This window comes from Phragmites australis, chromosome 5, assembly GCF_958298935.1.
Source record: "Phragmites australis chromosome 5, lpPhrAust1.1, whole genome shotgun sequence".
Taxonomy (NCBI): Eukaryota; Viridiplantae; Streptophyta; class Magnoliopsida; order Poales; family Poaceae; genus Phragmites; species Phragmites australis.
This window is the reverse complement of record NC_084925.1, coordinates 45,080,653-45,100,798: the sequence shown is the minus strand read 5'-3', so window position 1 is coordinate 45,100,798 and position 20,146 is coordinate 45,080,653. Positions and strand designations below refer to the sequence as shown.

The 20,146-nt window shown below is 46.1% G+C and overlaps 3 protein-coding genes and 1 long non-coding RNA gene across 4 annotated transcripts; 2 read left to right on the top strand and 2 right to left on the bottom strand.

Moving 5' to 3' along the window:
* Positions 1–2,182: 2,182 nt before the first annotated feature.
* On the top strand, positions 2,183–6,498 carry LOC133919973 (zinc finger CCCH domain-containing protein 18). Its single transcript, XM_062364567.1, has 4 exons — positions 2,183–2,461; positions 3,514–3,831; positions 4,609–4,669; positions 5,088–6,498. The coding sequence occupies exons 1-4, from the start codon at positions 2,327–2,329 to the stop codon at positions 6,089–6,091; spliced, it is 1,518 nt and encodes a 505-aa protein (XP_062220551.1). The 5' UTR covers positions 2,183–2,326; the 3' UTR covers positions 6,092–6,498.
* Positions 6,499–6,938: 440 nt separating this feature from the next.
* On the top strand, positions 6,939–9,819 carry LOC133919974 (uncharacterized). The gene is made up of 6 exons (XM_062364568.1): positions 6,939–7,306; positions 7,406–7,645; positions 8,287–8,398; positions 8,487–8,661; positions 8,932–9,172; positions 9,261–9,819. The coding sequence occupies exons 1-6, from the start codon at positions 7,123–7,125 to the stop codon at positions 9,551–9,553; spliced, it is 1,245 nt and encodes a 414-aa protein (XP_062220552.1). The 5' UTR covers positions 6,939–7,122; the 3' UTR covers positions 9,554–9,819.
* A 183-nt stretch (positions 9,820–10,002) lies between these two features.
* On the bottom strand, positions 10,003–12,054 carry LOC133919972 (protein TIC 55, chloroplastic). The gene is made up of 3 exons (XM_062364566.1): positions 11,613–12,054; positions 11,366–11,468; positions 10,003–11,268 (listed from the first exon to the last, which is right to left on the bottom strand). The coding sequence occupies exons 1-3, from the start codon at positions 11,999–12,001 to the stop codon at positions 10,150–10,152; spliced, it is 1,611 nt and encodes a 536-aa protein (XP_062220550.1). The 5' UTR covers positions 12,002–12,054; the 3' UTR covers positions 10,003–10,149.
* A 5,583-nt stretch (positions 12,055–17,637) lies between these two features.
* Positions 17,638–18,858, bottom strand: LOC133919971 (uncharacterized). The gene is made up of 2 exons (XR_009909981.1): positions 18,588–18,858; positions 17,638–18,354 (listed from the first exon to the last, which is right to left on the bottom strand). It is a non-coding gene; the product is annotated as an uncharacterized LOC133919971 (long non-coding RNA).
* Positions 18,859–20,146: the final 1,288 nt, after the last annotated feature.

Sequence of the window (20,146 nt, the reverse complement as noted above, 5' to 3'; positions counted from 1 at the left end):
GTCGCGTCTGCACCTGAGTTGCCTGTGGAGTGGCGTGTTCTCCATGTTGCCTCTGTTGTGTACTCTGTTGTCGTGGACCCTTATAATAATGCACTTGGGCTTAGTGCTGTATGTTTTATTAGGTTGGTGAATTATGCTTACCGCCCCTCGAGTTGTATGGTATTGATATTACCTGTTGTAAGACTTTTATTTACCAGCAACTGATTCAGGGACTAGTATAATAATGATTTTAAGCACCGGGGATAACCCGGGATGCTTCAGATCAAGCATAAACTTCAGCTATATATTTGCTATTCTCTAAGCACTAATGACGTCCTTAATCTTCAATTAATGATATTGCAAATCATTCTAGTGCTCTCTCTTGCTTCTTGATGACACACACAGTGTATGAACTCTTCTGAGTTACAAGATATTAAAGTAAGACCGGGTGAGGGGATATTTATATGCTAGAGGTCCAAATCTAGCCGTTGTCTAACCACACACACTTTCTGTGAACGTCAGAAGGTGCGGCGTGCACCGGCTCACACACGTGGGACCATTCGGTGTGTACCTTTTTCAAGCACTATCAATGCCGGTTGTCAATAGCCGTTACTACTCTGAAATACTCCGACGAAGCCTCCAATTCACACGTCGAATCATCCGGCGGGTACAACCACAAAAAACCATCTAAGAAATCGTCTATGTAAGAAATGCTCCGGTGAAGCGTTTAAAAGTACATCAGACCATCCGACATGTTGTACTTCATCTTCTTCAGAAATTTCACATATTATGAAAACACTTTGGCATACTAATCCTTAACGCCAGACCATCTGACGTGTTGACTTGAAATTTTCCTTTTGAGTCAAAACATTCTGGTGAAATCAAACTACTAGGCGCCAGACCATCCGGCATATGCAAATTTTTTCTGAAATCGTCCAATTCAATTAGTCTTGAGTTCTAACTTCTCGACAACTCATCCAGGGCTCCTCTGAGCTATCTAGTGTTAGAATTTCACAAGTGTGCATTCAACCAAATCTACTAATCTAGGTCAAGCTACAACTCTTAGCCCTTCTTTATAGTACGGTCAAAAGACTAAGAAAAATTCTTAATCTTGATACTCATATACTTTGATCATCCATAGAATTATCTTAGGAACTAAAAATACTCAATTATCATTGTGAACTAAATTTATGATACCCTTTAAAACACACTTATTAGTCATAATGATATGATTATCATTACTCATTAAAACACTTACCACTTACCTAAGGACTTAGATGCTACAAGGTTTACTAGATGGAATCCAACATTCTAGCAATTCCGGCCATATACCAGATTAAAATCGTTAAGTATGGTCGAGAGTAAGGGGTGTTTGGTAGCACTCTAGATCTGAGATCCACGATGAATCTGGGTGAAGCTCTGCTAGTCCGATCCATGGATTTTCCTATTTCCATGTGCAATTCTGTGGAGCGATCAAAATGTTGCTCTAAATATGGTTCTGCCCCATATAAACTAACTAGACAATTGAGCAAAGGGGATATTATCCACTTTTACTGTTGAGTCACTGATAAAACTGCTACACTGTGGATCTATTAAATAAATATGAAGCTAGAGCCCTTCCAAACAACCCTAAATATTTAGATTCAGTTTTACACATAAAAGGGTGGTGACTAATACTCGTGATCCAATGAGCTAAAACTCGTTGGATGTGTTTGGTTGTCCGCATATGTTGTTGCTCATATGGATCATAGACACAAGGTGAGTGGAAGCAGGCTGAGCGTAGTCATGTTGGTTGAAAAAAATAGTGTTTGGTTGATTGTATCTATTTGTACAGACTGAGATAAGTTTTTGTTTAATTGACTGAATCTGATGTCTTATGAGTGGATGTAAAAGTTAATATTCTGATTGATTGTTCGTATGAAGGTGATTTTGTGACACTGATAAGTGAGCCCACATGCATAAATATATGCAGCGACTTGCATCCGCCGGGTTAGACTATAGGTATACATTTGCATTCTCTAGATCAGATTAGAACAATACATGTAGACAACAAAAACATATTTATTTATAAGATTATACGTATGCGCCAAGCCAAAATACATACAGATAATCAATCACCACTTTGCTGAGGGCCTGAGGCCCATCCTGTCAGGCCCATCAAGAAAACTCAGGGCCTTCTTTGTGAACCCGGACAGCCGAGGCGCATCGTCCCCGCAGCGCTGGCCATCCAACGCCCAGCACCCCACCCCACCCACCGAGCCGGAGGAAGAAACGGTGCCGCGGCGCGGAGGAAGAAGCCTCTCGACCCTTCACCCCTCGCCCCGCCGCCCGATCAAGTTGGTGACCCATGGCGGCCGAGGGGGAGGACGAGGCGGCGGCGATCGAGTGTCAGCTAGAGCAGCAGCTGCAGGAGCAGCGGTCCTCCCTCGCGGCCGTCGACGAGGCTCTCGCCGCCGACCCCTCCAACGCCGACCTCCTCGAGGTGCGCCCGCGTTATCTATCACCTCCACGTAGGCCCCTGATGTGACCTCCCCTACCGCGGCCTCCGATTGTTAACTCTCGTGAGCCCGAGTCGACTCATAGGGTGTGGGGATTCTAGGGTTCTCAGTGATTCGTATCATTAGCGAGAAGGGAGAGGCTAGTTGTCGGAGACTGGAGTACGAGTAGGATATACCTGATGGTTAGTACGTATGTAGTGGTGCTTGGATGGTTAGCTTGCGTGCCCATCTTGTTGGTAATGGAAGTAGGTAGTATGTTTTGGGCTAATGAATGAATTGAGTGGAAACAGGATATGTGTCGGATTTTCTTCTGTAATCCTGCTTTAGTAAGGCAGATGTTCTTTGTGCCGTTTATTTGTCTGTTCAAATTGTAGCCTCTTTTGTAGACATCTATGGTCTATTTAATCACTGCAAAGTTGAGGAATTAGGATAATCTAGGTTGTTAATTCACTGCACACATCTGTAGACATCAGAATCGTTTAATGAAGAATTCAGTGGTGAGTTCTGTAATAGCAATAGTGAGTGATATCTCACTTATCAGCTTATATCTTCCAGATTTTTTTTCGATACAGGATACCCCTTTTCTATTTTATACAAAACACCAATCATATCTTTTCTACAGAAAAATAAGATCCAGAGGGATATAGTTAACACCATGGTGAGTGTACTCAGAGCACCTAACACATACCAACTCAGTCTAGAGTAGTCTAGACAAGTTAACGGAGATAGAAAATATGCTAAACTATTACAAAAGAAACTTTTCCTGTCAGCTTCTGATCATGGCCAGCACTTATTTCTTTTTTTCTTTTTACCCAGATATATGTGTTCATTGATGAGAGTTGCTGCATCACATCAATTCATTTAGGAGAAATTACTACCTTTTGCACTTTGTGTTCCTGAGTTGTGAATGTGCCCGTGTAATAATGTTGGATAAAATTCTGAAGTTCTTTTTCGCATGTTCACAACATGGTAATGTTTTTCAGTTCAATTTTTATTATTGTTATATAATTTAAGCTACTGAATTTATATTTTGAAGGTTCATGAGGAACTTCTTGCTGCAATTAAGGATGCAGAGGAGGGACTTCTCCACCTGAAGCGCTCTAGGCTAGTGAAGCAAATAGATGAGATCTTTCCGAATCAGGAAGTGACATCCCAATCACCAGAAGTTGCTATAGAACCATTGGATGCAGATGATGTTGAGCCAGAACCGTTGGAGCCACATGATTTTTCAGTTGGATCAAAGTGTAGATTCAGGCACAAGGATGGTCGTTGGTACAATGGATGTATTATAGGACTTGAAGGTTCAAGTGATGCTAGGATCTCATTTCTGACTCCAACATCTGAAAACATGTTGGTGAGTTATCTAACTTGATATACCATTCTTTCTCTTTATCGGTACCAGCCGTGCTATGCCTGGTAATCACCATACTTTAGCCCCTTAGCCTGCTGATATGGTTGGTACCAGTAGCTATATGTTAGTGGTACACCAGTCTATGGAAAACTCTTTGTTACTTTTCAATTTTTGCTATAATTACTTGCTCTTTTGTTTTACCTTCTTCAAAAACACTCGAGCGTATACTTTAACAAATGGTTGGACCTGTGCTGTTATTTTATGGAATGGCCTTGGGCTATTGCATGAGTGAACAACCAAGAATCCGATTGTCACAGAATATGCATTATGGGTATCTCTACCAACAATTTCAATTTTCTTTCAACTCTCTTACTGCTGCAATGCTGTTAGGTAGAATAATTTCTGTCAGCTGTTGTGTAAATGCATTAAACAAGCCCTTATTACTTTGATGGAGATTTGCTGACATATGGATGGTATTTTATGGTGACGTTGTTATTGCTGCTACTGGTTAGGGATTAGAATGGATGCAATGAATCAGAACCTTACAGCCATCTGAATTAAGTTTTCCACCCTCTGCCCTCTTCCATCCTACCCCTACCCAAAATAAATGAACATAAGCAGAAAAGAACTCTAAGAGCATGTCACAGGTGGGTACCCTGCACCTGCAGCTACCTTTCCATCTGCCATAACTTTCTGCTGGTTAACATGATTATAGTGCTCAGAACACTATGGCCCCTTGTTATGAACAAACTAAATTAACACAAGTCTGCCATAGTGCAGATGTGCAAGTTCTTTCTACAGCAGCGATGTCGGTTTGGTAGTAACTGCCGCATGTCCCATGGTATGTATGTGTTTATTTGGCCTTTCAAAGGACTAACAATATATAAAAGGTGCTTTGTTATTAAGTTTGTGTTCCTTTACCCTTCGCATAAAGCAATAATCATACCATGTGGTGGTGTAAACATCATAAGATTGGTTGCTCCTTCAATAGATTCATATTGCATTATTGTTGGAAACTGTATCAATATCCATACATTCCTTTACCTTTCGCATAAAGCAATAATCATACCATTTGGTGGTGTAAATGTCATAAGATTGGTTGCTCCTTCAATAGATTCATATTGCATTATTGTTCGAAACCGTATCAATATCCATATATTTGCTTATTTCTGTTTTTGCACGAGTGGTGAATATGTTTATATTGGTTTTGTCCCATCAGACAAAAAGACACGCATGTCTAATTCAAAACTTGTTCTCAGGTGTTGTAATTCCTACCTCAGCCTTGAAACAGTTCACTCCAACTAGATGGCAGCAATCCTTGGTAGGCTCCAGCATACTGGCAGCTTCTGGGCATCATTCTGGCCTTTGGAGGAGGGCGGAACTCGAGTCATGGGATGATGATCTGAAGCTTGGCCAGGTGGTCTTTCAAGATGATGGGAGCTCTGCCAGGCTTCCAAGTGATTCTCTTTCTATCCCAGAATATGCTGATATGAGCAATGACGTCAATGAAGGAAGCTCCAGTGAGGAAGAATCTGAGTTCAGTGAAGATGGCGATCAAGAGGATGATTCCATTCATCAGGGTATTGGCCTTTTAGAATCTACAAATTTCGGTGGCATACAGACAGACACCGTGATCTTTGCAAAATGGGAGCACCACACCAGGGGTGTTGCCTCTAAAATGATGGCAAAAATGGGATACCGAGAGGGGATGGGGCTAGGTGTATCTGGTCAAGGCATGCTTGATCCAATTCCGGTTAAGGTACTACCCCCAAAGCAATCACTTGATCATGCATTTGCTGCTAGCGAGGCTGACGTAAGTATTGGCAGTGGGAAAAAGCGCAGTCGGGGTGGGAAAAGGAAGCGTGAGAAGAAGTTTGCAGAACAGGCGAGGGCTGCTAAAGCTGAAGAAGCAGAGAGGTCTGTCTTCAACTTTCTCAACAGTCAGCTAGTGGGCCAAGATGTGCCTGAACGTTCGGCCACCAAATTTAGAAAGGGGCCATCTGCTGAGGCCAATGGGCATGCTAAAAAGGAGGACAGAAGATCCTTGGTCGCATACGACGAGGAAGTAAAAGAACTAAGGATTCGAGTTGAGAAACTGGAAGAAATGAAAAACCGAAACCGCAAAGACAAGGCAGTGTACGAAGCGGCTTCAAGGAAATTGGAAGAGACTCGAAAGGCACTCGCTGATGCTGAAGCTACTCATGCTTCAGCAACGAACGCGATTGCTAGAAAGGAGAAAGAGAAGAAGTGGTTAAAATTCTGATATCAATTTCATGTGCCAGTGATGCATGCCGTGATGCATGCAACTTAAGGACAGGCCGCTTGTCTATTTCTCTTCTGATAAGAATCGTCTATTTCTCTTCTGATAAGAATCTAGCGATGCCGTGATGCATGCAACTTAAGATTCTTCGTTCCATCAGCTGTTTCACTTTTATGCCTGTCAGGTTTTAGTAGATCTGTTGTAGAAATAGTAATACTAATTATTAAAGGATGTGGTATCTATTTAGAGGAGTTTTTGGCTCATTATAATCATCCTGTAATAGTTCTGAATCCAATCATTTGACACAACCGGTCATTTCATTTTCATTTCCTTTCAGTATATCAGATGGATGAATGCTACGCCTATTCTGCTGTATGCAACTACCATTCCATGTGATTCCTGATTTGAAACTCTGATCTGTTGTAACATTCGACACAATTCATGCTGGATATCGCATGCAACTACCATTCCATGTGATTCCTGGATGAATACTACCCCTCAATCATGCAGGATATCGCATTGTTTTCTTGTAACATTCGACACAATTCATGTCCAACTTTTGTGGCAGAAACAGGCCTGCAATGTAATATTTTTACTCATGGCTCATGAACTCGTTGAATTCCAGGTCAATGCAACAAGTTTGCCGTGTATCCGATAAGAATTAACTTCGTTTATTTGTCACTCTAATCTATAATTATTGATTCAGATAGTTCCATATTTTATTAACATAAGTTATATCATAATCAATAATCAAAGATCAATTTATTCGAGGAAAGACGTTGAAGTTTGGCCCACAGGACAGAAGGCAGACGGACTCGGTCTCCTTATGCGGTCCAACCCCACCGGCCCCGTCCGTCCGTCTCGCGCATAAACAAATTCGCTGTCGAATCCACTTCCTTACCCCTTCTTCCCGTTCCCCTTCCCAGCACGCGTTCCACAATTCTCCCACCAAGAAAAATCCCCAAATCGGCAGCCGGCCGCCTTCCCGAATCGACTCGATCTGATCGGCGGAGCGGAGAGGGCAGCCACCAACCATGTGGGCGGCTTCGTGCCTGGCGTCGTGCTGCGCGGCATGCGCGTGCGAGGCGTGCCGGACGGCGGTGGGCAGCATCGGCCGCCGCTCCGCCCGCATCGCCTACTGCGGCCTCTTCGCGCTCTCCCTCTTCGCCTCCTGGGCGCTCCGCGAGGTCGCCGCGCCCCTCCTCCAGTCCATCCCATGTGCGTGCCGCGAAACCCCCCTCTCGATCGGTTCGATTTGACGCTTCTGTTGATCGAAATTCTCATGGGGGTTTTGTTCCTTTCTCCCTCTTTCTGCAGGGATTAACCACTTCCACAAGACGCCGGACCGCGAGTGGTTCGAGACCGACGCGGTGCTCAGGGTCAGCCTCGGCAACTTCCTCTTCTTCACCATCCTTGCCGTCATCATGGCCGGGATAAAGGACCAGAAGGACCCCCGCGACAAGATCCACCACGGAGGCTGGATGGCCAAGATCTTCTGCTGGGCCGTCATCGTTTTCCTCATGTTCTTCGTGCCCAACGGCGTCGTCAGCTTTTACGGTGAGCTAACGCCCTTCCCAGTTCCCACCAGTTCAGCGTTTTTTATTTGTCACTTATCAGACTGTTTGATACATGTCGTGGTTGATTGATTTGCGGATATATGAGGATGACAACTGATTAGGAGATGGCGCTAATCTTCTTAACATCTTAAGCCAAACAATCCCTTTCGTGAAGAAATTTTCTAGTTGAATTAGTCTCGTATGGAGATCGCTGTGTCAGAAATACGCTATTGTAGACTAACCAATATAATTATATGCAAAGCAAAATGTTGGTTTTGGGTCATGTACATTGTCTAGAGACCTACTGGATTTACAATGGATGGACCCAATTGTTAGTTCATGTGTATGTGGCTCGTGTCCTGATTCAACCAAAGTGGACAGTGTGTCCTCTTTGGTTCAATTTTTGGCAGGTGTTGTATCAGATTTTAGAACAGAATGTATTGTTTGGTTTTAGATTTCAGAGACAAAGGATGAATTGCTTTGAGTTCCCTGAACAAATTGAGTGGCCACTCAGTTATGGTCAAACATGTATTGTTAGATATTCTGCCAGTCATCTGTGTTATGTCCATGTTATCAGCTTTATTTGAGCAGACTGGTCATCACTATGAAGTTTGGATTCTTACTGCAACTGTACTTTTGCAGAATCGATATCCAAGTTCGGATCTGGGCTGTTCCTTCTCGTCCAGGTTGTTCTTCTGTTGGACTTTGTGCATGGATGGAATGAGAACTGGGTCGCTAAGGATGAGCAGTTCTGGTTGGTTGCTTGCTTGCTGTTGCGCTGATTTAGTGTGAGCTTTGATTTCTCAAAATCTGTTATTTATACTTCTTCTTTATCACTGCAGGTACATGGCTCTGTTGGTTGTCTCAGTTGTCTGTTACATTGCCACATTCTCTTTCTCAGGTCTTCTATTTCACTGGTTCACTCCATCCGGACATGACTGTGGACTAAACCTGTTCTTCATCGTCTTCACATTGATTCTTGTTTTTGTGTTTGCTATTGTTGCCCTCCACCCAAAGGTATTGTCTTACTTGCCTTTTCTTTTACTAATTTTGCCTATGTTTAGTATGTATTTGATTCATCCAGAATGTGCTGCCCATGGTTGGACCATGATAATTTGAACTCGATGTGCTTGTTCATTATTATATTTGCTATTCTAGATGCTCTTTGGATTTATGTTAGAATTGAACTTATAGCTGCTGCCCAAAAAATGTTGCTGATATATATTTCCATTGAATGTAACTCTTGGCTTTTGTGCTAATGGTGAATTTGAATTGTGCGATTTTCAGATCAATGGTAGCCTGTTGCCCGCATCAGTTATTGCTCTCTACTGCACCTATCTGTGCTACAGTGGGCTTTCTAGTGAGCCGAGGGATTACGAATGCAATGGGCTTCACAATCACTCGAAAGCTGTGTCAACTGGTAGCCTTACGATGGGACTGGTAGCCACCGTCCTTTCTGTGGTCTATTCTGCTGTCCGTGCTGGCTCTTCGGCTACTGTGCTCTCACCGCCAGACTCTCCACGTGCTGGTTAGATCATATTCTCTGGTTAATGAACTTATTTTGCGCATGTATAGAATTTTGTCGCTAATTGTGTTGCCTTTTCTTCAATCTTTAGGCACCGACAAGCCATTGCTCCCCTTCAGCAAGGAAGATGAACAAAAAGATAAGAAGGATGTGCCAAGGCCAGTGTCATACTCCTACTCTTTCTTTCACCTCATCTTCTCCCTGGCCAGCATGTACTCGGCAATGCTCTTGACTGGCTGGTCGACTTCTGTTGGTGAGAGTGGAAAGCTGATTGATGTTGGGTGGCCGTCTGTCTGGGTCAGGATTGCAACCCAGTGGGCAACGGCAGGTCTGTTCATATGGTCCCTTGTTGCTCCCATCCTCTTTCCGGACAGGGAATTCTAGATCAACCGGGATAACTTACTATGAATGCATCCTTTTGGAGCATCAATCGCGTCTGCTGCGGTAGCTGATCTATCCTATCAAATATTTGGTCTGTAATACATGCTGTGAGCAAATAATGGCATGAAGTCAGTGTTTGTCAATGGTTATCAAGTCTGTCTACTTAATATTTGGTCTGTAATACATGCTGTGAGCAAAATGTGCCAGTATTTGAACAGTGAATACATTCTGATTGTATTGTATATATTGGAGTTGGTTCATGTCTCCTAGTGCTGGATGTGTTTTCCATTGTACGAATGCCACCATGCGAGGATGTTATAAAGAGTTGATTAGTTGAAGTGTGCTGCATGTCATTTGGTTCTTCAGAAATTCACAACGCCCTGTATGACTCTAGACTCTACAGAGTCACTACGTTTTCAGCTTTTCATGGAAAGTGATTATTTCTTGTGAGATAGGAGTAAAAGCTCTAATCATCTTATGAACTGCTGCTGACATTTGCAACCTATAATGGCAACACACTCGTTTAGATACAAATATACATGGGCAAAAGACCCTCTCCGCCATTCTACCCAAAAACAGTATCAACATCCACCACCAACTCACAGCCTTCTGTGTGTCCTAATGAAATTGGTTGTGATCAAAGAAACCACCGCGCCACACGCGTACGACGCCGCGGCGAGCACGGCCGACGCCGCCAGCAAGACGGCCTTCCACTGCCTGGTCGCTGCCAAGATGGCCGCGGCCAGGGCCGCCGCAGCGACGGCGGCGAAGGCGTTCTTCAACGAGGTGTACTTCTTGACGCTCGCCCTGCACCCATTGCAGTGCACGACGTGGCGGAAGTACCTGTTGGTCGGGTTGGGCGCGTGCAGCGTGCCGACGCCGCCCTTGGCCGGGAACGAGGCCGAGATCCCTGCGACGGCCCCCGCCGGCGCCTGCTCCACGACGGCCGGCACGGGCGGCGGCGCCAGGCTGCTGTGGCCGAAGTAGTAGGGCATGCCGTGCCCTGCCCTGTCCATCCACTTCCTGTACTCTGCAACCCAGGTGTCCGACGAGCGGAGGTTGAGGTAGAGCTCCCTGGTGGGCACCTTCTCCCGGAGCAGCACCTCGTTCTGCGACGAGAGGAAGCCCATGTCCTGCTCGAACACCTTGCACGCGTTCTGGTGGAAGTACCAGGTCGGGAGGACCTTGGCGAGCGGCGACCTAACGGTGGAGCCGAAGCGCACGATGAGCATGGACTTGCCCTGCCCGGCGGGGCGGCACAGGAAGTGCGCGGAGAAGCATTGCTCCTTGCCGTCCTTGTCGACGTACTCGAGCGTGTTGGTGAGAACGCATGGCGCCTCGAAGCGGAGCAGGTTGCGGAGGTGCGGCGTACGCGTGCGGCCCCAGTACCCCGCGAACCCCCGTGGCGTGCGCTCGGTGACCTCGAAGAAGAGCGGCTGCGCGTCCTCGCGCTTGGCCGTCCAGTCGGTGCGGTCGTGGGAGATGGGCACGTGCGCCGGGTCCATGAGGTTCTCGAGCAGGATGGAGTGGTCATAGGGGAGCTCGTGCACCGAGGACAGGTCCGTGAACCCCGGCCGCGCGTAGGGCTCGAACCACGGCAGCTTCCGCTCGTCGGGCGGGTTCGCGTCCGACAGCCACACCCACACCACGCCCTGCGAATCGCGCACCTCGTAGTTGCGCGCGCACGCGCTCCGCGGGATCTTCGCGCCCTCAGGAAGCTGCATCCATGTAGTAGTTGAGCCAGTGTTTCGGCATTCGATCGATCGCAGCGTGGAAATCATTGCAGATTAGATGGGATCGGTAGGAGAGGGAGACCTGTGGTATCTTGACGCACTTGCCTTGGCCGTCGAACTGCCAGCCATGGTAGAGGCACTCGATCTTGCCGTCAACGAGCTGGCCTTCCGACAGCTTGGCTAACCTGATGGCCATTTCGGGATGAATTCGTTTCAGTTACAAATCTCAATCAAACCAATCATTCATAGCGGAATCAGATTTCTTGGCCATAAGATGCTCAAAGAATTGAGTTGCATGCATCAAGCGGGGCAAGAGAAGAAGTCCGCACCTGTGGGGGCAGCGGTCCTCGTGGCAGCGGAGCACGCCGCCTGCGTCGCGATAGAGCACGAGCTGGCGGTCGAACACGGTGAGCGGGAGCGCCGCGTCGTCGGGCACCTCACTCGCCAGGTACAGCGGGTACCACTCCTCCCTCCAGTCGTACGGCCCCGCCGCCGCGGCTGCCGCCTCATCCCCCTCCCTGGGGAGCAGCACCCCGTCCTCCTGCGCGCCGGTCTCCTCCACCACGGCCGCCTGGAGCCTCCTCCTGCTCCTCCCGCCCCCCGACCACCGCACGACATGGGCTGCTGCTGTCGCCGCCGGATTTTTGAGACGTGGAGCAGCGGCGGAGGGGCGGAGGAGGAGGAAAGAGGCGAGGGGCAGTGTGGCGGTTGGCCCCATTTGGCGTTTGGTTGGCGGAGAGCGCTCGATCTCAGGATAAAAACCGGCAGGAGACGACGACTCCAGCTGCCAGCTACCAGAGCTTCCCGACTCCCACGTCCAAGTGGCGCGAGTTCACGCACATCCCGGGACGGAATTCGACATTTTCACGCGATTTTCGGGACGAATTAGCTGCGATTGTGATACACTAGATCAATTTTACAGCACGTTTAGCTTCTAGATACACGTCCAATTCATGTGGAAAGGAAATTCGGGTATAAATTTTACAGCAAAAATTTATAAGAGTGTTACTGTACTTTAGACGCTGAAAATAATATTTTTCTCCGTTGATCAATCACAGCCGTTAGATTCAGATCAGACGTCCATTCTTCTTTCATCTTACTCTGGATGCCTGGCAATGGTCTTCTCTATGCGCATTGACTGAATTAAGCCCCCACCTTACCCGTCTCTGTATCCACCCTCACCGTCCGTTATCATACTAACCAATCTATTTTCACACTCTCCCATTACGGCACCTCCCATCGACCGTTCTCCATCCTGACCCACACCTGTCTCCTCCGTGGACAACTTGCCTCTCCTGAAGCTTCTTCTAAACTTGGAATTCATAGAATCCTCTTAAACCTGAATCTAGAACATCCCCTCCTCCCAAATCTAGAAAGAGACATTTCCTTATATGCCAAAAAAACTCATAATACCTGAATATATTAATCGATATGACTTTTACACGTGAGACTCATCTCAATCACTGACTAGAGTATATCAGGAATTTAGTTTTTATCATCCATTGGTATATGAGAAATTATACTATTCAGAGAACCTCTCTTATCTAACTCCGATCGAAGGTGAACCCACCTGAAATTATCTCATTTTCAGGCCTTCTAAGATTAGAAAGCGTGTATAAAAAAACCTTCGCAGTTCGCGAAATATCAGGAGTGATCCGGTCCGTTCCGTCAAATAAAAACATGCTAGTACTTCAGGCCCAGCCTATCAAGCCAGGCCATGATTAATCCCGGCCCGGCCCCCTCATCACTGCCCGACAAAAGAAAAAAAAAAGCGCCTTCACTTTACCATCAGAATGCAATCATTAGGCCATTGTTGCTGCACTCATCACACTGCAGGAGATGGATTTGGTTGTCCCCCATGATTTGCTCGAGTTGACAGGAAAACAAATTAGGCCATCACTGTTTGGTTGCTTTGCCTCCATCGATCGCCATCGGTGGCCGAGTCGCGCGGTCCATCGCGCTCGGTGCTGCGTCGGCTTTCTTTTCTCGACGTCGTCTCCTGTACGCGTCCGCGAGCCGGGTTCGGTAGGCCAAGGAAGGAAAGCAACCAGCCATGGTGGTTCCGGCTATTTTTGACGTGCAAGCGTTGGCTTTCTTTGATAGGCGCCCGCCGTGGTTGGCGCAAGCGCGCGGAGGCGTGGGCCGGTGGACGGCCCCTCCCGGCCACACGATCGCATCGTTTCGTGCGCGGCATCGTCTCCTTTCTGAACACGGCTAGGCCGTGACCGCTGGGGCACTGACCAGTTACTTGGCCAGTGACCCTGCGTGTCTCCAGCTCCAACCTGTTGGAAACTGAAGCCACCAAAATTTTACATGGTTTCACTTCATAATGTTTGGTGATCTCTTGAAATTTTATGAGGCGCATGCGAAAGCACTTTCACCACAACCTTTTGACTGACCTGGCCGGCCTGAGTTCCCAACGGGAAGAGGCCTCCGTTCGATCATTGGAGCGTGCAGAGCAGGCGATGCACAGATTTTTCGTGGTCACTCAGCGTCACGCCGTGCAGGCAGAGCTGCTAGTATGGCCAGTCCAGAGTCCTGACCCTGACACTCTCGCACCCAAATGAAGGCTCCTTGTTTCAACTACAAAGGGTTAAAAACTGCTCGTAAAATATGAATTATAAAAAAACTGTAATCTTATAATCCAGATTGTAAAAAACTGATAGCTATTTGCCGATTTGAATTCTGAATTGGATAGATTGTTACTTTTAGATATTAAAAGTCTATAATGCCCTTAGCTATTTTGAGCCTAGAGAGTGATGGAGGAGTAAATTTCTTGGAAGTTTGATGGTATTTTAGACTTTTGTACTCTGCAATCCGGTAAGAGATAGATTGCTAGATTGTGACACTCTATAATCCAAAATGCTATAATCTATTAAAAAAATACCTATTTATTTTAACTAAAAATCAGAAAAATAATAATTCACCGTCTCTAAGACCATCTCTAACGGTTTCCTTTCAGAATCCAGAATCCCGGGATTTTCGTTCCCTTCAGTCTCTAACGGTTTCTCTTCACGGTTCCCGTCACGAAGGGATTTACAGGATCATTTCCTCCAGGACAAGATTCTCTCTACTTTTCCTTCACGATTTCACTCAAAGAGAAGCTGTTGGAGATAAAAAAAAATAAAGAAAAAAAGCAAAAAAAAGAATCAGAAAAAAGCAAAATAAAAGAAATATGGTTGGAGATGTTCTACCCTGAAACAAAGTACCCTTACCCGAGCCCATGCACGATCGATCAGCTGCTGTTGCCGCGAGTCCTCCATCCCGTCTCGAGCTGCTGTTGCCTATAAGATTGAACACATCCATGTGATTCTTGTACTGAGCTGCTATAGGCACATGGTATGTACTCTTAAACCCAAGAAAATTCACACGAAAAGTTCATTTACAAATTGGACTGTTTCCTGTGAGATTTTTTGTACAGTCTATAATATAAAATACGAGTTATTTTTTATCATATCTTCCTCTATTCTCCTCTTATCTAATAAAAAATAAATAATTTAAATAATTTACTCACTTTTATTATCTATTCTCGTCGTCTCAACTTCTCGTTTTGTTACAGGCTACGGATATATAACCGGTTTTACTAATAAAAATAAATTTAGAGAGAAATTAATGGATAATTTTTTACTCGTTTTTAATCTTATCTGAAATAAAACTACAACATTGCTCTTGACGTTTTTATTCGGCGACACTCCCATAACGTATCTATATTTGCATACCTTAAATGTATGTTTAATATTACTTTATCTAATATTTATATTTTTGTTACAAAACATGAATAATTAACTAGTCTAGATAAAATTCCCGTCTTTCAAACAAGTTTACAAGACCTTTGCCTCTGAAAGAGTTCGTGTAAGCAGGTTTAAGTGGCTTGCATGCTCTATGAGTCCCTCCACTTTTTTTAGCAGTACCTCCCCATTGTGCGACCTTCTTTAGAGGCCAGAGATGCAGGACGAGTGCTCAAACCCCCTCCGATTCGACTCGTAACATCATGTCTTACCACTGTGCTTCATGCTCGTCCGCAAATGTGAGGCTTCAGTGTTTGCATGTTTCCTTTTCTTGCCAAGAACTGCTGCACGGCCCTTGGCTCGTAGGCGGCATGAGTAGGCGCAGGAAAACGGCCGCCTCTTTTTTTTTAAGAAAGGGTGACTTTCATTGACCAATAGTAGCACATACATATTGCGTACAGGAACCTGGGTCAAAGAAAAACAGAGAAAACAACATGGGTCCTAACATTGTCACCTCAAGATTTATCTCTGATCCATCATCGGCCATCATAATCGAAGGAACCGAAGCCGCTCTCTGCACCGACGAGAAGGGCCATAACAGGCTAAAAGGTTTTTCATAGCCACCACTAGCAGCATCCCGCAACCAAGATACCTTGAGACCGATGAACCCTCCGAGCAATCTCGCCGGCCAAAAAGAACCCGGTGCCGTCCGTCGTGGATCCGGACAAGCATCACACAAACATACCTATACCATCTGCAATAGCTCGCCGCAACAACATCAGGCAAAGCCGCCCAGACTCCCATTGCAACAGACAAAAGCTCCATCTGTAACACCAAAAGACAACACAAACAAAAGAGGCCACCGGCGATGAAACCGGCGACGTGAACGGCAACCCCTCCAGCACAGTGGTGGAGACGAGGAGGCCCATGGCCAGCACCCTCCGCAACAATGCACCTGCAGCACACCGCACGAAGAACACCACAGGTTTCTCGCAGAAGCCGCTCGAAGCGCTCCTCGGGACCTCCACGACAGCCGCCGGGACCACGGACAGGCCCAGCAACTCGCCGTCGGCACGGAGAAAGCCTTGCCCAGACGATGCACGGAGGCCGAAACAAAACACATACAAACTAAGCCCTATGCTAGAGGAGAACTAGCTATAAGACTACAGCTGACTAGGCGGCCTGCCTCGCTCTCGTCGCCAGCAACGACACCGGCGAGGGAGAGGGAATGGATCTGGCCGAAAACGAAGATCGCCTTAGCCGCCTCTGTGCCCTGTAGCCTGGGGAAAGCTCTCACTCGTTTGGCTGTTGGGTTACTTGGAAAACGGCCGCTTCTTCGCAGCACGGCTCGCACGGGCGCAATGTAGCTGCCTGTCCTCTTCTGCTTCCCAGTTCCCACCATCTCTGCCGGGAGCCTGAGATAGGAGCAGATGATCGCTTTTAACTTTAAACACGCCGGATTGGCGTCTTACATGATTACCAAAAACTGACAAATCTAAGCTCAGAGTTGCCGCTACTCTCCAACGGACAATGGTGTTCCCATTGCCCACCATTCCCATGGGCCATTTGAAGTTGGGTAATACCCCGTTATCCACCATCTCCAATTTCCGTGCACTGAAGATGAAGAGTTCAGAAGCTTGAATTTGGATTGTTTGAGTTTGAAATCCGAATGAATTCAGATAAATATGGGTACACACAGACTGTATCTGTATAATACGGATATAATACGCGTACACACAGACTGTATCTGTAGCAGCAGTGCTGCTACTATTTCAGATTAAATACGAGCATTTGATTTCGGCACATGCAGCCTGAAACCAGGCAGCAGAGGTCGCTGTCAGGCAGCTCGTTTTAGCACAGCCCACATTCATAATCACTATGATCATGAGGGAGTCCCACGTTAAAGAGATTCATAAATCTGACACGCGACCAATGGGTCTTAACTTGGACGGCGTTTATGATGATCATCACTGACATCGCCGGCGCTGCCCGAACATTGCGTGCCCGGCCCCAGAGATCAGGTTGGCACGGCCGCTGCGAGAGTGCGAGTCGAGTAGCTAGCCGGGTGGAGTGCTGGTCACAGTGCCTCACGCAGCCATGACGCAGGTTGGTTGGTCAAACCAAGACGACATGAGAGAGGGGACAAGCGAGAGACGCAGGAAGAGGGGATTGGGAAGATAAACAAGCAAGAGGTCCACCGATCCCATGACGGTGCCGAGGGAACGAGGCGTGGATGGAAACGGCTAAAAGCGCATGGACGGGCAGGCGAAAGCGCGGACGGCTCCATCTCCGATTCTCCATTCCGTCGCCGGTTCATCTTCTTCCTCTTGGAGCTTTGCTTCTGGACGCCTGGAAAGGCCATCATGGCGAACAATGAATCGAAGCAACCAAACGCATTTTGCTGTCGTGCTCATGCATGCTGCTGATGCGCACTCACACTGGCTCAGCTCAGGGAGGGAAGCGCAACAATAGCAAACACCGCACATGATCTCAACAAGACAAGACGGGAGAGGACAACGTAGGGAGCGAGGCTTCCATTCTTTCCCCCAGCTTCTTTTCTGTTCCTTTTTTTTTTCTTTTTTTACCAATCATTTCCTTCCATTCTAAACCGGGCAAAGCACCAATAACAGCAAAACGAAATAAACTTACACAGGAAGGGTATGTAATGATGAATTAGACGAAGAAAAGGCAAGCACATCAAACCAAGAAGAAAAGGGGAAAAAGTGATTGAGCCTATTGTGCCAATATCTTACTACTCCACAAGTGGACAGCACACCTCGAGACAAGGAGAAATCAGCTCCCCCACGCCCCCATCATCCCCTCCTTGTCATCTTCTTCCTCGCCATCATCGCCGTCCTCTTCCTGTTCTTGCAATGCCATCACCGGCTTGAACCGAAGAGCACGCTAAGCTACCACCTAGCTACTGACCTCCACACTAACAACACACCTACAATGGAGGGAGAACAAAAGAAAAGGGAGAAGGAGTGGCAAGAGCACCAGATGCTCTCGGGTCGGAGTCGCTATATATCTCACCCACTCGATCCCTTGGCCTCACTCTAAAGCCTTCTTTCCTCCTCGCTTTCTTTCTTTCTGCAGCTTTTTCTTGCTTTGGCTGGGCTGTGCGGCCTGGAAGCTCACCCCTTCCCCCTCCCCACCCTTTATGCGTTCCCTCTCCTTCGACGTAAGAGGAGATCCTCTTCCTCCTCCCTCGCCTCTTTTCCTCAGCTGGGGGGTGGGCTCACCGCGCCAAATCTCCTTTTGGCCGGCCTGGCTGCCCTCCCCTCCTCCAATGGCTCACCTCCACTCTGAACTCTCTCCGCCATGCTCGTCCTCCTTCCCCCTCCTACAGTAAGCTCAGCAAGAAAAGGCAGGTGTAAGCAGCCGGTAAAGCAAAAGCTTGAAGGCTAGCTTTTGAACAGGGCAGAGAGAGCACATGCACAGACAGAGCGAGAGGACGGAGAGACAGACTTGTGCACAATAAACAAATCGATGTTGCAATGCAATGCAATGCAATGCAGGAGCCCTGTATGCAAGGTCGACATGTAAAAGATCACGCTTTAGACCAAAAGATCATACACATGCAGGCGATGCAACATGCATGAGGTGGGAGATCAGGTGTGAGGTGCTTCACTGCTTCATGAGTAGTAAGCTCCCCTCACCTACTTTTCCTCTCCCTCTCCTTCCTCGGCTGCTGCTGCAACAGCAAAGGACTCCTCTCTCCTCTCCCCCACAAGGCCACAGCCTCTCTCTCTCTCTAGGTGAGTTTTTGTTCTCTTCTCCCACCCACCCCTCTCTTTTCTCAGTGGGAGCTACGCTTTCTTTGAAGCGTCCAATCCACACGAATTGGCCTCCCCTGCCTGAAATAGGGCACCTAGATCTGCGGCAACACGAGAGGCGGCGCAAATGACCGGGCTGCCCCTGCACCCGTAAGCCAACAAGGGTGAACTCGCCAAGGGCAGAACCGGGCGCGGGGTGAGCGCAGCATCGAAAGGCGCACTCCCCCGGATTTTACGTATCCACGGTGGGGAGCTCGAGCCGAGTCAGCCGTCCCCTCGCGTTGTCCGCAGGAGTCTTGCGCGTATATATACAGATTAAAGGGTAATAGGATAAGTGGAATTAGATTGGTTAAAAAATATATTTGATTAGTTGTATCTATATCAATAAATTGAGTTTCTGTTTATTTGATAAATTTGAGGCTGTATGAGTGAATGGAAAAATTGGGATCTTGACAGATGAGCCTATTTGTACGAGCAGATACAAAAGTCTGTATCCATCAAGCCTAACTGCAAACATATATTTGTATTCGTCCAGCTAGTTTAAAACAGTATATATGAGCAACAAAACACGTTTATTTGAGACTATACGTATCTATTGAGCGAGTTATTTTTATATAGACAACCAATCAAATCACAAGATAGCTGCCCAGCCAGTAGGCAGTAAAAATAAAAAATAGACAATATATGGTACCTTATTTATCAAAATAGATAATATATTAACGTATTTATAAATTTAATATATGTATTTAACACCTAGCATACCAAAAACCTGATTTCCACATGCGAGCCTATTTGTACTGAATATGATATTGTTTACCGTATTCGACACCTCAGCTGCCTAAAACGGCATGTACTCAGCAATACGGATATGCCACTCAGGAAGAAGGTAGAACGGGTTGGTTGTAGTGTTTGGTTTGATCAAAAATACCAGCCAATATTTAATTAAAATTCTCCAAATAAGTCTATTTTTATAAATTCTAACAATTTTTGGTGCTTCAAATAAACCCCAAAAATCTAGAAAAATCCACTAATATTCTTCTAATGTGATGTACTAATTTATAAAAATATTTTCAACCCTAAGTTATTTGGTGAAAAAGTGAGTTTTTTTTAATACTCCATTTATATGCAATTTTATAATTTCATGTGGTATTCTCTTTTTAATTCAATTTGAATTAAAAAATTCAAACATGAACAAAACATTGGTTCTCATATTAATATTAAGTCTTTGTAATACTCCATTTATATGTATTTTTATCATTTCGTATGATATTCTCTTTTTAATTCAATTTGAATAAAAATTCAAATATGCACAAAAACATTGTTTCTCAGATTAATTCAAACATGCTCTCTTTAATCTAT

Coding starts and splice junctions, on each gene's coding strand:
- LOC133919974 (XM_062364568.1), top strand. CDS start 7,123: ATGTGGGCGGCTTCGTGCCTGGCGTCGTGCTGCGCGGCATGCGCGTGC. Junction 7,646..8,286: donor CGGCGTCGTCAGCTTTTACG/GTGAGCTAACGC, acceptor GTACTTTTGCAG/AATCGATATCCAAGTTCGGA. Junction 8,662..8,931: donor TTGTTGCCCTCCACCCAAAG/GTATTGTCTTAC, acceptor TGCGATTTTCAG/ATCAATGGTAGCCTGTTGCC.
- LOC133919972 (XM_062364566.1), bottom strand. CDS start 12,001: ATGGGGCCAACCGCCACACTGCCCCTCGCCTCTTTCCTCCTCCTCCGC. Junction 11,469..11,612: donor GAGGACCGCTGCCCCCACAG/GTGCGGACTTCT, acceptor AATGGCCATCAG/GTTAGCCAAGCTGTCGGAAG. Junction 11,269..11,365: donor AGTGCGTCAAGATACCACAG/GTCTCCCTCTCC, acceptor ACATGGATGCAG/CTTCCTGAGGGCGCGAAGAT.
- LOC133919973 (XM_062364567.1), top strand. CDS start 2,327: ATGGCGGCCGAGGGGGAGGACGAGGCGGCGGCGATCGAGTGTCAGCTA. Junction 2,462..3,513: donor CCAACGCCGACCTCCTCGAG/GTGCGCCCGCGT, acceptor TATATTTTGAAG/GTTCATGAGGAACTTCTTGC. Junction 4,670..5,087: donor TAACTGCCGCATGTCCCATG/GTATGTATGTGT, acceptor ACTTGTTCTCAG/GTGTTGTAATTCCTACCTCA.